The sequence below is a fragment of the Chaetura pelagica genome, unplaced genomic scaffold (assembly GCF_000747805.2).
Source record: "Chaetura pelagica isolate M959 unplaced genomic scaffold, ChaPel_1.0 scaffold327, whole genome shotgun sequence".
Taxonomy (NCBI): domain Eukaryota; kingdom Metazoa; phylum Chordata; class Aves; order Apodiformes; family Apodidae; genus Chaetura; species Chaetura pelagica.
Window position 1 is genome coordinate 377,376 of NW_009953911.1, and position 17,582 is coordinate 394,957.

General features: G+C 37.8%; 1 protein-coding gene across 1 annotated transcript in view; it reads right to left on the reverse strand.

The window, feature by feature from the left end:
• Positions 1-17,582, reverse strand: part of PTPRD (protein tyrosine phosphatase, receptor type, D) — a 300,216-nt gene that overhangs the window by 137,341 nt on the left and 145,293 nt on the right. Inside the window, exons 5-10 of the mRNA XM_010001485.1 lie at positions 16,435-16,443; positions 15,692-15,709; positions 13,868-13,978; positions 12,459-12,470; positions 10,105-10,374; positions 8,839-9,420 (exon numbers count right to left, since the gene is read on the reverse strand). Of these exons, the coding sequence (XP_009999787.1) occupies positions 8,839-9,420; positions 10,105-10,374; positions 12,459-12,470; positions 13,868-13,978; positions 15,692-15,709; positions 16,435-16,443 (1,002 nt within the window). The remainder of the gene's footprint in view (positions 1-8,838; positions 9,421-10,104; positions 10,375-12,458; positions 12,471-13,867; positions 13,979-15,691; positions 15,710-16,434; positions 16,444-17,582) is intronic.

Consider the following 17,582-nt stretch of genomic DNA (forward strand, 5'->3'; position numbering starts at 1 on the left):
AGGAATGCAGGCTGGGGCTGATGGGGCCAGGGAGCAGCTGTGGGGGATGACCCTGTGACCTGGTCAGGAGTGTCCTAAGCCAGTGCCATCAGTGTGCTCATGTAGCAACAGGGGCCAGTGATGCCTGGGGTGGTGTAAGCAGGATATGGCTCTGAGAGCAAGGGGAGGGCAGGGACCAGATCTGGGTTCTGCATGTGCTTTTGGATCTCAGCAAGACGGCTCTGGGCTTGGGATCCTTGCCCTGCAAAAGGATGTTGCTGGACTGAGGCTGTTTAACCGTGAGAAGGGATGGGTTAGGGGACACCCAATGACATCCCTGACACTGATGGGAAGGATAGAGGAGACACAACCAGGCTCCTCACAGCAGTGGGTGGCAGGAGGGCAGTGACAAGAGCTGAAACACAAGAGGCTCAGACTGGTGAAGCCTTTTTTTCCAGGGCAGCCCCATCATAGAGACAGGGAAGCTGGACCATATCTAGCCTTGAGGTATTTTACACCTTAACCGGTTGAAGCCTTGAGCAGTCTAGTCTCACCCCACAGTTGAGCTTGCACTGGGCGGGAGCTGGGGCTGGAAACCTCCACAGAAGATCATCCTGCAAGCCTGAATCATCCTATGATGCTGTGATATTTTCTTAACAAATGGATACATCAATTGTAGAACACAGCCAGGCATTAATACTTAACGACCAGTCAAGTGACGCATATGGAGGCTGGTACCATCAAGTGACCCATATGGAGGCTGGTACCATCTGTTATGATAAATATGATAGCAGATGGAGAATGAAGGGTATTTCCTACCTCTCTGCACGTTTTAAGACCCTCATCCTTGAAGTATTCCTTTCAATAAAAACTCTTTATGGTCTTAAGTCTGCAATTCTCTACTATTTTATGAGAGAAGTTGATGGTTACTTGGGCTTCTGCAAATGCTGTTTGTTGAAATAATACCTTGCTGCAAAAATCTAGTATTCCCTCACATTTTTCAGTCAGAGTTAGGCAACTCTGAAGCTGAGAACACTAACAGAAGAAAGAAGTGACAGCAAAATCTGCATAATTCCAAACAATTGAAAAAGACGGAGAAGAAAGAAAATAAAAACAAAATAACAGAAACTGAAAAAAGTGTATTGCTGATAAACTCTGGCAGGGAACCCAAGGCTTAAGCCAAAGTAAAAGTACTAGATAAGAAAGTGTAACAATAACTTTCAAACTATTTAGTATTTATGCCTTGAACATACAACAACTGTTCAAAAAATTCTTCAGTGGCACATGGGAATTAAGCTAAGCTGTATGAGCTGACAGAAGGTACTGGTCTACTTTGGAGATGGGAAAAAAACCCAAGAAAACTGAAAAAAAAAATCTATGTAACCGAACTTTACACTCTTGTTGAAAGGTTTTTAATTACACAGATCAAATCTAACTTTCTATATTAGTGCTATACATGGTCAGCTCACAGCTTATCTTTTTCCATGAGCATTTTCTCAGTATTTTCTCAAATTGGAAAGGCCCTTCAGTTCTCTACACAGCTTCACAGCTGCCTGAGGTAACCAGAAAAATATGCAAGGGTGGTACTGGGTTTCCAAGTGATGCTGGAAAGAGAGGAGAGTCTCCAGGCTAGAAAGGGCCTCATGACATTACTAGGGTGAAATCCATACCTCAAGTAAAACTCAATCAGTAAAGTTATGAATCAGTTATGCAAAGAAAAACAGATTGATCAAGATTCTGCTGCAACAAAAATAACCTCTTCAAGTGAGTCTAAAGATAACTGATGCTTCCAGTTCTGCAGTGTCACAGAACCATGTTATTCAAAATAATAACTACAACACATGATAAACTACCAAAATGCATACCACATTTTGTAAAATATTAACAGAAATCCATAAACTACTTTCTTAAAATAATATCAGTCACTGACATTGAGCCTAAATAAAATAAAATAAACGTGTTGGTCAGTCTTAAAGACAGAGTCTGCATCGTCTTGTCTGAATTACTACAGTGAAGAAATGAATTCTTCTTCAGAGCAATTCTGTCAGCACTCTTTTCTACAGTGTAGCCATAGAGTTGTCTTTAATCTCTTTCAAGCTGCTTTCTTCCATCATTAAGGTCAGTAACAAAAGTAATGTCTGCACATTTCCAGTGCTCATCCATGTATTTTCACAAATCAAAATTCTGGACTAGAAAAAAATCAGCGTAAAAAATATAATCCCACATCCGTACTCTATTCTGTGTTCTAAAGAAAGAGAGGGAGATTAAAAGCTGGAAAAATTGTGGGGGGGTAATAACCTCAATATTAGTTTTATGCTATCATTTTAAATGAATAGAGAGACTGAGGAACTTAACAAAGGTTAACTGTACTTTGAGAGCAGAGGGGTTATTCAAAAGCTGAAATACCCTTTCCTACCTTATTTCCTTCTTTTTTTGTCATTGGAAAAACATCCTGCACCCTACCTTAGCTCCAAATTATTCTCCTCCCACCTGCTTCCTTGCATCACTTTTGAGTTTCCAGCTGCATGCTCTCAACCCTTTCCTTTTGGAAGTCCATTTCAATGAAATGCTTCATTAGGAGACCAGTACTGTGAAGTTTCAGAGACATGAAGTTTTCCTGTTCATGCATTCATCCAAAAAATTTGAAATGTCTGGCAAAGTAGCTAGCTTGCTACAACAAAGAACTGTATTCCCTTGTTACAGACTCCCTTCCACTGAATTTTGAATCTTCTTTTACAAGAAGAACTCCAGAAACATTAACTCATTTTCCTTAATCTAAGACTCCATTTATGGGCTCTGCAAGTCAGATACTTGATCTTCTCATTACTGTTATTTGCCACATGTTCAAAGGATTATCTATTTATAACTGTGATAATCCTTAGTCTTTAAACCATTGCCAATCCTTCATTAAAATTAACAATATGTATTATATTGTAAGTTCTTTAAAGAAGCATATGTTTACAGGTACACATTCATTTCCCAGGTTACTTTTTCTCTCTCTCTTTCTCCAATAATCAACTACCCGACTGACCTTGTGTATCTCTCACTCTACCGTCTAACGTCAGAATAAAACAGTCATTTTCTTAATTCCTTCATTAACTATCTTGTCTTTGCCCCTCAGAGAGGAGCCTAGGGGTGAAGGGTCCAAGATGGAGATGAAACTGATAGCCCAGTTTAAGTGCATCTACACCAATGCATGTAGCATGGGCAACAAACAGGATGAGCTGGAAGCCATTATGCATCAGGATATCTGTGATGTAGCTGCCATCATGGAAACATGGTGAGATGACTTTCATGATTTGAATGCTGCAGTGAGTGGATAACAGCTTTTCAGACGGGATATAGGAGAGGTGGTGGCTCTATACATTAGCGAGTGTTTAGATTTTATAGCTTGATTACAGCAATGGTAAAGTTGAGTGTTTATGGCTAAGGATAAAGGGGAAGATGAATCAGGGAGATATTGTGCTGTGAGTCTGTTACAGACCACCCAATCAGGACAAGGAGGCAGATGAAGTATTCTAAAAGTGGTTGGCTGAAGTCTCACAACCGCCAGCCCTTGTTCTGGTGGAGGACTTCAACCTATCAGATGTCTGCTGGAAATAAAACAGCAGAGAACAGGCAGGCTAGGAGGTTCCTTGAGTGTATGGAAGATAACTTCCTAACACAGCTGGTAAGTGAATACCGTGGAGGTGCCTTGCTAGACCTCCTGTTCACAAAGAGAGAAGGACTAGTGGGAGATGTGGTGGTTGGAGGCCATCTTGGGCATAGCAATCACAAAACAGTGAAGTTCTCAGTTATTAGTGCTGTAAGGAGGGGAGTTAGCTAAACCTCCACCTTGGATTCCAGAGGATGGACTTTGGCTTGTTCAGGACACTGGTTGAGACAGTCCCTTGGGAGACAGCCCTGAAGGGCAAAAGAGTACAGGAAGGCTGGATGTTCTTCAAGAAAGAATTCTTAAAGGCACAGAAACAGGCTGTCCCCATATGTCATGAGTTCAAAGGGAAGCAAAGATGCCCAGTCTGGTTGAACAAGGAGTTTTTTGCTGGAAATTAGGAAAAAAAGAAGGTTTACCACCCTTGGAAGAAGAAACAGGCAACTCAAGAGGAGTACAGAGATCTCATTAGGTCATACAGAAAGGAAGTTAGGAAGGCAAAAGCTCAGCTGGAGCTCAACTTGGCCACTGACATAAATGAAAACAAAAAAAAGCTTTTATAAATGCATCAACAATAAAAAATGAGCCAGGGAGAATCTCCATCCCTTACTGGATGTGAATGGAACATTGCAACCAAAGAGCAGAAGGCTGAGCTACTTAATGCCTTCTTTGTCTCTGTCTTTAATAGTCAGACCAGCTATCCACAGGGTGTTCATCCTCCTGAGCTGGAAGATAGGAACGGTGTGCAGAACAAACCCCCCATAATCAGGAGGAAGTAGTTAATGATCTGATTCTGCACCTGGACACTCACATGTCTGTGGGGCTGGATGGGATCCTCCCTAGAGTACTGAAGGAGCTGGATGAGTAGCTCGCTAAACCTCTCTCTATCATTTATCAACAATCCTGGCCAACGGTGGGAGGTGAGGGGGGGGGGAAGAAGAATGGAGGCTGGCTAATGTGACAGCCATCTACAAAAAGGGACAAAAGGAGGCCTGTACAGGAAAGATTGTGGAGAGGCTCATCTTGAGCAAGCTGACATGACAAGTGGAGGGCAGGGAGGGGATCAGAGCCAGCCAGTATGGGCTTATGAAAGGGAGGTCTTGCTTGACCAACCTGATCTCTTTCTATGAACATCTGACCTGTCTTTTGGATGAGGGGAAGGCTGTGGACGTTGTCCACCTGGACTTCTGTAAGGCCTCTGACAGCATTCTCCGGGAGGAGCTGGTGAATCATGGCATAGACAAGTATACACTTCATTGGGTAAAAAACTGGCTGGATGACCATGCCCAGACAGTTGTGGTAAATTGAGTCAAATTCAGCTGGTGGCCAGTCACCAGTCACGTCCCTCAGGGCTCAGTTTTGGAGCCAGTCTTATTCAGTATCTTTACCAATGATCTGGATGAGGGGATTGGGGTGCACCCTCACTAAGACTGAAGATGCAAATTGGGTGGGAGTGTAGATCTGCTCGAGGGTACGAAGGCTCTACTGAGAGAACTGGACAGGCTGCATCAATGGGCTAAGGCCAACTGTATGAGGTTTAATAAGGCCAAATGCCAGGTGCTACAGTTAAGTCACAACCCCATGCAATGCTACTGGCTTTGGGAAGAACAGCTGGAAAGCTACCCAGCAGAATAGGACCTGGAAGTGCTTGCTGGTAGGTGGTTGAACATCAGCCAGCTGTGTGCCCAGATGGCCAAGAAGGCTAACAGCATGCTGGCCTACATGAGGAATGGTGTGGCCAGCAAGACTAGGGTAGCGATCATGCCCCTGTACTCAGCACTGGTGAGGCCACACCTCAAGTACTGTGTCCAGTTCTGGGCCCCTCACTAGGCAAAGGACATTGAGGTGCTGGTGCATGCCCCGAGGAGAGCTACCAAGCTGTGAAGGATCTAGAGAACAAGTCATATGAGGACTGGCTGAGGTAACTGGGGTTGTTTAATCTGAAGAAGCAGAGGCTGATGGGAGATCTGATCATCCTCTAGAACTGCCTAAAAGGAGGTTGTAGGGAGGTGGATGTTTGCCTCTTCTCCCAGGTAAGTAATGACAGGACCAGAGGAAATAGCCTGAAGCCACAGCAGAGGGGATTTAGATAGGACATCAGGAAGAATTTCTACACTGAAAGAGTGGTCAGGCACTGGAACAGCCTGCCCAGGGATGTGGTTGAGTCAACATCCTTGAAGGTATTCAAGAAATGTGTAAGTGTGGCACTTCAGGGCATGCTCTGAGGTTGTAGGTGATTATTTTTGTGGGTGTTTTTTGGTGGAGTCTGTGTAGTTGTTTGTGTTTGTTTGGGTTTTTTGAGTGTGTGTTGATGGTTGGACTGGGGTGATATCAGAGGTCCTTTCCAACCATGAAGATTCTGTGATTCTGTGTGTCCTGGGCAGCTAAATGAAGATAAACAGAGATTTTGATTTTTTATTAAAGAAGTAAAGAAAAAAGGACAAGAAGTGTCACACTAAGGCTTATACTGATATTTCTTTATTCTAAAATTTGATGCAAGTCAAATTCACCTAAATAATATATTGGATCTGACTCCATTGTCAGCAGAATCAAGTCTTTTGACCTAAAGTGAAGAATAAGAATTTCTCAGGTGAAGAATTCAGATCTAAAAAAAATAGAGCTGTTTTCTGATTACCTAATTTCTTAAAATGGTGTCTTTTTACACTAAAGAAAACACTGCTGAAAACAACTGGGCAATAGATCATGGCTGTTTCTTAGAATGTTTAAGCAGAATACTGAAACAGGAAACTGAACATAAAGTTGGTGGTGGTGGTGTTTTTTTTTATGAATGTTTCCTTCTCTTCCCCTCAAACTAAATGTTCGTATTGAAGACTTAAATTACAAACCGAATTAGAACTATCAGTATATTTTTGGCTGATCTGTGAAGTGAGAAGCCACTCACAAAGTCATTTCAAAACAACAATTCTGCTATACTAAGGAAGCAAAGATTCTTGCCAACAGGTTTTTTAAAAACAAATTACTAATTTTTTACAATCTCCAAAGATCAGAATACACATAAGGAAGAAAAACTCTGGAAGAAACCAAACTAAAAGATCCTGTAGGTCACAGCTGTCAACTAGATTTTATTGTATGCATAATCTAATTCCGCCCCCCCCCAAAAAAAAAAACCACAATCAAAATGTTCTCACTGTCCCACTGCTATTTCTGCTCTTTTACATATGTTTCCATCAAGTTCATTTCCACTGTTTTTAAATGGTAATTTATATTATACTATATTTTTATATGTTTTGGGTGGAGAGTGACTTAAACCACAACAATCCTATTCAGATTTAGATTACAGCAAATCTGGAAGAGAAGGGCAAGGAGGGCATTTTATTCTGCAGTGTTCACTGAAGAGAAAATGCTGGACAGAAATATAGGAGAATCTTAGTTTTAAATATAACCTAAACTGCAGAACTACACTAGATGTTCTTAGCTATTTTCCCCTTTTTTGACTTAAAATGTTAATATTTCAAGCACAAGTATCAGCGCTTAAAAGTACCTCCTGTATGGTACATTTTAGGTTTCTTTTGATTTTTAGCATAGTCAGAAATAAACAACATAAAATCAATTCAGTTATGAAGTTGAAAACACATATTGAGAATCCCTCCTGCACTGGCAACATAATAATTACTTAAGATTGCAATGGAAATCAGAAACAGACAGACACATTTAAAGGCAAGTTCTATAAAGGTTTTAATAAACAGAGCTTTTCTGATGTGACCTCAGCAAGTAATGTAGCTTGATCCAGTTGACCTGAGCCTTAGTGCTTATTATTTCAATTTCTCTAGGGAAGCTACTGACAAAACTCTTGTTAATCTAAAATATTTATGGTTGTAAGTGAAAACACAGATGAATAGCCTTCTCCTTTAAAAGTTTTTTTGAACATGGATTCAAAAAGAAGGCAGATGTCAATATAAAAACTAGTCCCTGAAAAAGGTTATAATTGCCCAAATTAAACTCTGGTGTACATATTTACATTTGCATGTCCACACAGACACATTTTAATGTACCACTAGAGGGTATAAAAAAGTTAATTTAGTAACTTCTCAGCTGAGGTACCAAAAAAGTTAACACCTTGAAAACTGTGTAACACAACCCTTAGAAAAGCTCCATGACAATACCTCATTTCTATTCTTTATTAAATATATATTGGTAAAATAAAAAAGTAAATAGCACATGAAACATAACTCTTCTAATTTACAGTTCAAGATACATTTTTTAAGAATTTGAGGCATGCTAAATTCTTCAACAGGAAACCTTCCAGTGCTAAAAAAATTTCAAGTAGTATTATATAAAATTTCTAGGTAATCGCTGACCTACAGTAATACTTCATATAGCTCTCTAAATTGCTAGAAAAAGGAGCTTTTTTTTTCTTATTGCTACAATAAAACATTTTCTGCAGTGTAGCTTGAGCAAAGCTTCTTGCTTTTGATTTCAGAAAAATACCCTGCAATGCTTTTCTCTATGCTTGCTTGTACTTTGCTAATAAGAGTAATTAATGGATCTAAAACTCCTGTACAGAAACACAGCAACCTAACTGAAAACATAAAACAAAAAAAAATTGTGATCTTGTGGTATGCACTAGGGAGGGGCAGGTTGGATTTGCTTTATAAATCCAAAGTGTAAATTTCTGCTTTCTTGAACCTACAGAAAGGTTTGATGTTCTTTTAATGCTTTCAAAGTTTTATGTGTTGTCAGAATCTTACCAATTTTTTTATTTGAATACACATGCAGGACACAGACATTTCAGATGTTTAAAAGAAAGATTCATCAGAGCGATGTAGAATACGAACCACACATCACCTAAACAAAACCCACTAACCCAGGCAACTCCTGTTACCTCCTCCAAAGAAGGCTGCAAAGACCTACTTGACAAACAACTTTGGTACACAGAGCACTGTCAAATAGAAGCTGTAATTTTAGCCACCTCCAGGAGGAAGGTCTCCCTGAGACTTCAGTTAAAGTTCAGTTAATCTTCTTGAGAATGAGGAAAAAATAAGTGAAAGTGTGAGGGAGTAATTTCCACTCTTCAATGATAACACTGTGGAACTGAGAAAAGGTTATCTTCAAAAGCTGCTTGAATTAACTGGCTATCCTTGAAAAGAAGTTTTTTTCAACAATTTAAATTAAAATTCTCTCTCTGCAAAATTTCTGAATATATATATATATATTTTTGGTACAAATTCTGTTTTTTGATAGCTTACCTCCTGTTTGAGTGATGACTTGAATGTCACTAGAAAGCGGTCCATCCCCAACAGAAGTAAAAGCAAGAACCTTCACAGAATACGTTTTCTGGGGTACCAGATTCCCAATAGTGGTAATATGGCTGTCAGCCACATTGTGCTTCATCCAGCTGTTGACATGTTGAGTGGGGTCCATGGTGTAATAAACTCTGTAACCTTGTATTTGTCCATTAGGCTCCTCAGGTTCTTCCCACTGTACCAAAATTGTAGTAGAGCTCAACATACGGGCCTGCACATTGCGTGGTGCACTTGAAGGTGCTTGCTCTGAAGTCCTTGTTGACACAGGCTCACTGGGTGGCCCTCGCCCAATGTTATTTACAGCAACTACTCGAAATTCATACTCTGAATATGGGCTTAAGCCAGCCACGCTATAGCGTGTTGTGGCCACTCCATCGATTTCCTTATATGGCTCCTCGGAGCTCTTGGGCTTGTGTTGAATTATGTAGTAAGAAACTGGCTCAGGGTTTCCAGAATCCCAAGTCAATGTTATGCTTGTTGCTGTGCTTTCTGTCACCACCGGTGTTCCAGGAGGTTTGGGTAAGGCTAAAGATAAACGTAAAAATATACAGTTAGCACTATGGAACAGGAGACATTAATAACTACAAACGCAGCTTAAAAAAACAAATCAAACAACAAAAAACCACCAGGAGGATTGGAATGGAAAGGTGTGATCTGTTCAGAGCAAGCTCTTGGCAATTATTTACACCAGAAATCTCTTAGAATATCTTCAAGTTTATACTGTGAGGTTTATTTGATATAAATTACTGATACTGACTTTTACAATACATCATGTAAATATATGCACAAGAGGATTCTTAAAGATAAACAGTACACCACCGCAGTTTAATTTTCCGATAATTACGGAACCTCTGGTTTCCAAATACACAATCAACCTGACACTTGGGACACCCAGCAACTGTAAAAATCAAATTACTTGTTCTTAAAGGCTCTTGGCTGTTGAAAAATATATGCAACACTACAAGATCCTTTATTTACTTGAAATGAATGCTGGACACCAGACATGGGTGAATAACGGAACATTACTACTAATTTACTTATTACTATGAATCTGTATTTTGTCTTATGCCAATGACTGGCTGGAATATTTACCTTATTGATTTAAGAGGGCAAGAGCTATTTATACCCTTTCAGTGCAATATACTTGCTCAGAATACTGCAAGGACCAAATGACTGAAATATGTCCAAGTAGATGTACTTGGGATATACCTTTGACAGTTATCTGTGCTATTGCTTCTATAACCCCAAGGGTAGACATAGCAACACAAGTATAGTTTGCAGACTGCCTGACATCATTAAGCTCAAGGACGTTCCTCCCTATTGGCATATCATCCTCAGGTGTCAAATCTTCTGCTCCCAGCATCCATTTCACATATGGCATTGGGGACCCCACCGCAACACACGTGATATTTACACTCCCGCCAGGCATGATCTCATGATTGGTGGGGGGAATAGAGAACCTCGGTGGGACGCGTCGAACTGGAAAAAAACACAAAAAAGGTAATAACATATACAAAAAAAGAAACTGAGTCTTGCATACAGACTACATGCAGTGTACAGACACAATTTAACATTTTAACATGTTATTCTGATCTGCCAGAAAATATGCATAAAAGATATACAAGACTTAACAAGAATCTTGTCTGCACACAATGTAAATTATTCTAGATTTACTTGAGGATATTATTAGGCACATTCATACAAAGGCTGAGTCAGACCTATAAGGGCCCCACAGTTAACTAACTACATACTAACTACACACAAACACCATGCAAAAGATATACACACGCACAAGTGTGTGTGAAGACACACACATACACAAATATATATATACAAATGCATTTTAAATGTCCGCACATATATAAATATATATATATATATATACATATATATATATATATATGCACAGAAGAAAACTGGAAGGTCAGCAGCATGCTTGGGTTCAATACCAAAACTGACTTCAATGCTGCGTGCTTCCAGGTGATGTTAAGAAATGTGCTAGGCCACATTGTCACATCACAGTCCTCGAACACATTGCCTACAGTACATTGAAAGTGCAATTTCATTTGCTTTCAGACTCAAAGTAGATGCAGTGTCAAGACCTCACACTAACACTGAAACAAACATAGAAAAAATAATTACACACAGATACAAGTATATATATATATGTGTGTGTGTATATATATATATATACAGAAATATATACACATATATATGCATATATATATATATATGTATTTATGTATACACACATAGTCACAGAAAGAGTAGGCAAAGCCAGTACAAAGTACTGGATTTGGTCATGCAGGCAAGCAAATGACAGAATCAATAGAGAATCATGCTTAGGGAAATGCCTGACTAAAAACTGCAGAAAGAAAAAGAAGTCAGAAAAAAATATATTGAGTGAGGAAACAAAACTTGTAAGAGATGGAGATAGGAGAGACTGACAGATACAGGAGTTTAAGAGGAGGACAGAGGTTAAGGAATAAGGAAATCATATTAAGTTTAGGTGGTTAAAAAGCAACTGTTAGGAAAGGCCACTGGGAAAATAGCAGAACATTTAACATTCAGGATTCCACTATGTTCACAGTTAAGGGAAAGCAAAATAAACTATACAGGTCAATAATATTAGACATTTCTGTATTGATAGCAAGGGTGGCAGCCTTAAACACATAGCAGGACATTGCACTAACAGAGTAGTTAATATTTAAGCAAACACAACACCGAGAAATTTACCAGGCAATAACAGATCAGTGTTCCTGCTTCAAATATTCTCAGTGGTGTGCACATGTGTGGGGGAGGTGGAAGAGAGAGAGGTAGCTGAGAGAGGTAGGTTTGTATTTAGGCCTTTCACTGGACAATGTACTTGATACTGTACTTATTTGGAATTAATAGAAACTAATTATTAGGACAGCTTTAATTCAGGGAAAAAAAAAGTGAAAGACTGAGTGACTTTAAAAAAGTACTGAAAATTGTATTGCTCTGAAACATTTCTACTGGGTTTGATTAAATTTCTGTGAACTTCTATGGATTCGAAAGGGGCTTACTGCAATGGCCTCATGAGCGAATGACAGGCAGAAGGGGAACAAGCAGAGAGCAGAACACCTGTAAGCAACCAATTCACAGAGGCCACACAAAGCAAGCGACAGGCAATGAGGAATTTCTTGTATTGAACATAATCATTATACACAATGGAGAGTTTAGTCTTCATGCGCGGGCTGTTTAGAAAAAGCAACTGCTGAAACCATTCCTTGGAAAGCAGGCATCAGTATAAACAAGAAATTAAAAGGGAAGAAAAAGCAGGAACACTGACCAAGTTTGCTAGAGCTAGACGTTCGTGTTAAAGTTAAAAAGGTTGCCATGCATCCAGGTACATTCTCTTCTCATGCACAACAGTTAAATACCAGCACTTATCAAAAGCCATGTCCAAGGCATTCTCCGCTTAAACACAACATTAACTTAAAAAATGCCACAATGCAGCTACATTCATTTCATTTGTATTCTTTGTTATTGGTTTAATAAATAGTTTTGTAAGGTGGGTAAAAAGTAAAAAACACACCAACCTTCTCGCAGCTCTGAGGGATGTAGGGGGTTTGATGCAGAACACAATGAAATGAGGAAAGGAGAAAAACAAGGGAAACACAGAAGAGAGTAAAAAGGCCATATCAAGGCTTTCAACTGCTATGTGAACATCTCTACTTGCACTAATGAAATCTTCCTACCTCATCTTGAAAAGTTAGCATTTTCCACAGCTACAATGTGTTAGAAATAATAGCTAGCATAATTTTGAAATTTTCCTTTGGATAAAAAGGTATACATGCCTCATGCAGTACAGGAAAGTCAGTATGTTGGAGGAAAAGAGAAAGAAAAAAAAGATCAAATAACTGTCTGTGGATGTTGTAACTACGAAATGTTTTCCTTTTTTATTATTTTTTTATTTAGCAGAAAGAGTCACACTATATGAAAACATCATGTTGATTGAAAAATCAGCTCTAAAAAAAAATTTCAAAATCAGGCTAGGTATTTTTGGTAAGGTCATCCACGCTATAGTAAAGCTTACAGCTGTTTATGTTTTCAGTCCTATTTCCCCCACCCACCCCTTATACTATAGAGACACACACACATATATATAGATACACATATGTATGTATGTATGTCTGTCTGTCTGTCTGTATGTATGTATGTATGCATGTATATTATAGGCTTTGCTGTACAGGAAGCTACATCAACCAGCCATTGGGAATACTGCCAGAAACAAAGCATTTCTCTCTAGCTGAACAAAGAGAATATTTTTGTAGGTTAAAAAAAATTAACCGCTTATTCTACTGTGCAGAGGAATATACTTGTTTCCTTATCAAACATACCTGTAATACAGACAGGTAATTTCCTCAAAAAATACAGCCAATTGACCACTGTAATTGGAAGGACTACACTCACAAGTCTTACACTAAAGATACATAAATATATATACATACATATATATAAAGAAGAAATAGAAAAGAAGAAAATACAGTTGTGCTCTGCATACGTATTATAGTTAGAAGCTTTTCCTTTGCAGTTACACAGCAGAGGTCAGATAGGCATACAACTCAATGCCTCGGGATTACACTCAGATGATTAGTAGCACACTGAGCAGTCACCTCAGGAGTTCAAAAAGAAAAGCAAAACAAAACAAAACCAATAAAACAAAATAAATGCAAAGTACAATTTAACTTAATGCAGGAAAAATAGAAGTCAAGATGTAGAAGTATAAATATACTTACAAACCTTAACTCACAGGATAGAATGGTCTCAAGAGTGCTTTAAAAGAACAAAACAAACCCCAAGCCTTTCCTCTACAATTTAAATGAGTTTTAAGACTGACACATTTACAATGACATTTTATTATTACAGTCATAACAGTATAGCTCCTGAAAGCATCTTAACCCTGAACCTGAATGAAGAGTGGATGCCAGGGTTATGTCATTCCTACCTCTGACATATAGATTGGCAGGGGCAGAATAGCGTGTACCCGCACTGTTGGTTGCAACACACTCATATTTGCCTTGGTCAGATTCCTCACTCAATTCAATTTGGAGGGCACCTGTACGAATATAAGATACATTGCCAAAGAGATGGTCAGAGAAAGCTTTTTATATCCATTACAATATACCGCTTAGCAACATGAAAAGCTTGTATGCGAAGGTCCACTCAACGTCGGTTCACTTTCTTGCTAAGGTGCACAGACAGAAAATGATGCAATGAAAAAAACAGAGATTATTTTTTTCACATCATCAGTGCTACCAGAGGAAAACAATTTGCATCTCTCAAAAAAACCCGCTTTCTAAACAATACTCTTTCCTAAACCATTAAAATGAAGATGGGTGAGACTGCTTCAAGGAAGAATGGCTTTTGAATAAAACAAAAGATATTAAATAGTTGGGTCATTACATTTTTTAAATTTTAATTTCATTGTTTCGATCTTGTAACAAAAGTTTCACAAAAGGCGGTACTCGCAAAAATGGCAGGACAGGCTTTAAAAAATCTTCTGCTGAAGAAAGCCAAAAAAGGTGCAGCAACATCAAAAAGGCTGCTTGAAGTGAAAAAAAAAAAGTGCATTAGTAATTTGTAATTATCAAAATATTATTTTAAAGAAACAAAACTCCCTTAAGACATGCAGATTGGTAAGAAAAGAAAGACAATTTTCCACAACTTACAATCTTAAAGTACGTTTGCTGAAAAACAAAGAGCAGTTGAATTAGAAGACAAAAAACTTAAAAAGCATGGTCTACGCCAACAAAGAAGAACCAACCAACCACTGCTGAGGACCACAGAAAGGCCCCCCCCCAAGACACCCATCAAAATCCACAAGTGGGATTAGCAGTGTGGTGTCACAAAGCCCAAGAAAAATACAAAACAAGAATTACAAAAGAAGTAAACAGTTTTGCCAGAGAATCAAAAACCAACAATACCACATACCACCAAGAATAATAAATCATTAACTTTTCATTTCCAAAGCCTGCAGATTAGAAGGTCGAAAAATCCAGAGCTGAGAGAACTCCAAGAAAAAGAAAAGAAAAAAAAAAAAATAAAGGGAAAAAAATAATCTGTAATTTTTTAGGGGGGGACACATAATTTTCAAGTTTAGGAAGTGAAAAGAAAAAAAAAAGGATTGAAGAAGAACAAAAATAAAAACCTTTTATGAAAGATAATACAAAAAAGAAGATAATCCATGTTGTCTTCTGCATGTCTGCTACTGTTCACCAGACCATCTCGGCTTTGGTCCAGGACAAGAACAGCTAAGGAAGAAAAAAAATGATCTTTTGTTGCTGCAGTTGGAAAAAAATAAGAGGAAGGGAAAAAAAAAAAAAAAAAGAAGAAAAATAAAAAGAAGAAAAAGAAGAAGAAGAAGAAGAAAAAGAAGAAGAAGAAAAAGAAAAAAGAGGGACAAATGGTACGCTGTGACTGGGCTATGGCCATAAGACCTGGATATGCTTTCTTTGAAGCATATCACAAATAATTTCATTTAATTATTTATTTATTCTTCAATGAACAAACATAAAAGGGAAAAGAAGAGGGAGTGTGCAGAAAGAAAGATCACAATATGAGAGTCACTGATCATAACCAAACAGGACAAAGGAAATAAATAAATAAATCAGATGATGGACATTTCTGTGGTTTGGTGTTTATTTGTTGTTGTTATTGTTTTTTTTCCTTAAAAAAAAAACCAACAACAACACAGGACAAAGATGAGAGGGATGAAAGGACAGAAAGAATGAGTAAGATCATTCTGTGAACGTTAGTTCAGCACTCTTACCTCTTATTGGTGTACCACCTGGGTGGATAATATGAATGCAAATAAGATTAGAAAGAAGAAGCATTAGTACGAGAAGAAGGAGGCTAGGGCTTTGGAAGAAGAATCAAATTAGATTTACAGAATTAAATAAGGTCTTAAGAGAAACTTGAATTACTATACTGTTAAGACAGGAATATATTAGGTAGTATTATCCAGTCATAAAAGCAAGTTGCATTGTACCACAAAGGGCAAGGGCTACAATTGGCTGCATCGCCATTCTCAGAATAGCATCTGAATTCTTAGATTATTGGCTATATAGGGATAGATATATATCAAATATGCCTCAAATGCTTAAAGAAAACTTCACAATACTATACTTATGATGTAGTTTAGGAAAATATTGGAAATTTTATTTATATATATATATGTATATATATATATAAAAAAAATACAATAAAGGCTTTCTCAAAACAAACACTGCAGTTTAGGCTGGATTATGGCATTTACTGTTCTACAGCTATGTGATACATGTGTACTGTTTCTTTTAGGTGTTGCTATGACTGATAAGACAACATTTCTGTGGAGGTGTGCGTGTGCGCCACTATAGGGATCTTGTGACTACACTGACTGTTAGTAAAATGCATGCCATGCATTTTAAGAATAATAATAGTAATAATATTATAACCATAATCATAATAATCATAATAATATTCTGAATATGGAAATTAGTGGGGGTGAAGTGCGCTTCAGAACTAAGCACTTACCAATAGATTCTGGAGATTTAAATACGGAGAGAAGAAAGACAGCATAAAAATATTATTATATTCCTTATAATTTGGTACAACGTTTTCAGTTAAAGCTTTATATACTAAATAATCTATGTCACACGTGAAAAAGTTAATTCTTAATTTACATTAACAGAAGGTTAATTTATACAGTTCTGCTGACAACAAGCAAAAAGTCAGTTAACAAGACGATTTAACATCACAGGACAGGTCAAAAGCTGAAAATTCTGGGAAGACACGTGATTAAACAACTTATATTCTACAACAGTATCTACTACAATTGCCAAAGAAAAAATCTCATTATATCCCAATTATGTTATTTAGGGACAAGCTTTAAACTTGATAAATTTAGAGGGCTTAAAAAAAATAAATAAATTTAAACAGTGCAAAATAACAAAATAGGGCAGGAGGAGAGTGAAAGAACTGCTAGGGAGGTGCAAGGGGCAAAGAGAAAGAGAGCAACAAAAGTTGGATTCTACGCCAAAAGCAGACTTCTGTAGATCCAGAAAATATAGGATTCATAAAGCTCTAGCATGGGCGCACACTACTGTGGCTAAATGTGGCAGAAAAAAATTATTAAATTATTCCATAGATTACCCAAAGATTTATTTTTTTTTATTTTTTTTTATTTTTTATTTAATCTATAATTGTGCATGGGAAAAAGTTTTGTGTTTTATGTGTTTGTGAGAAGACAGATGTATCCAAACTGGCTAATCTTTAGTGGAGTCAAATGTGGAAAAGACAGCAGAAAACACATTCTAAATTTTAGTTGAAGTGTCTAATGTAGGTTTTGCTTTTGATGAATATAACCATTGGTACTCCTTGCAATTTCTGAATGAAGTCCAATGTTGAAATAAATTTGTAAAAAAAACCCAAAACAAACAACCAAAAACAAAAAAGGAAAGAAGAAAGAAAGAGGAGAAAATGGATCCATCAAGTACTGCAAAAAGCAGTAAAGAAAAAAAAAATATCAAAAAGTACAGTCACAGCAGTGAGCAATGTGGAGTAAACAGAAGCTGCAAAACACAGAGGCAGACTCTAGAAAAGGCTATGACAACATCACAGACATGGACAACACACTTAGTAATACAGAAAAGAGAGGAGGAAGATAAATAATTACCTATATT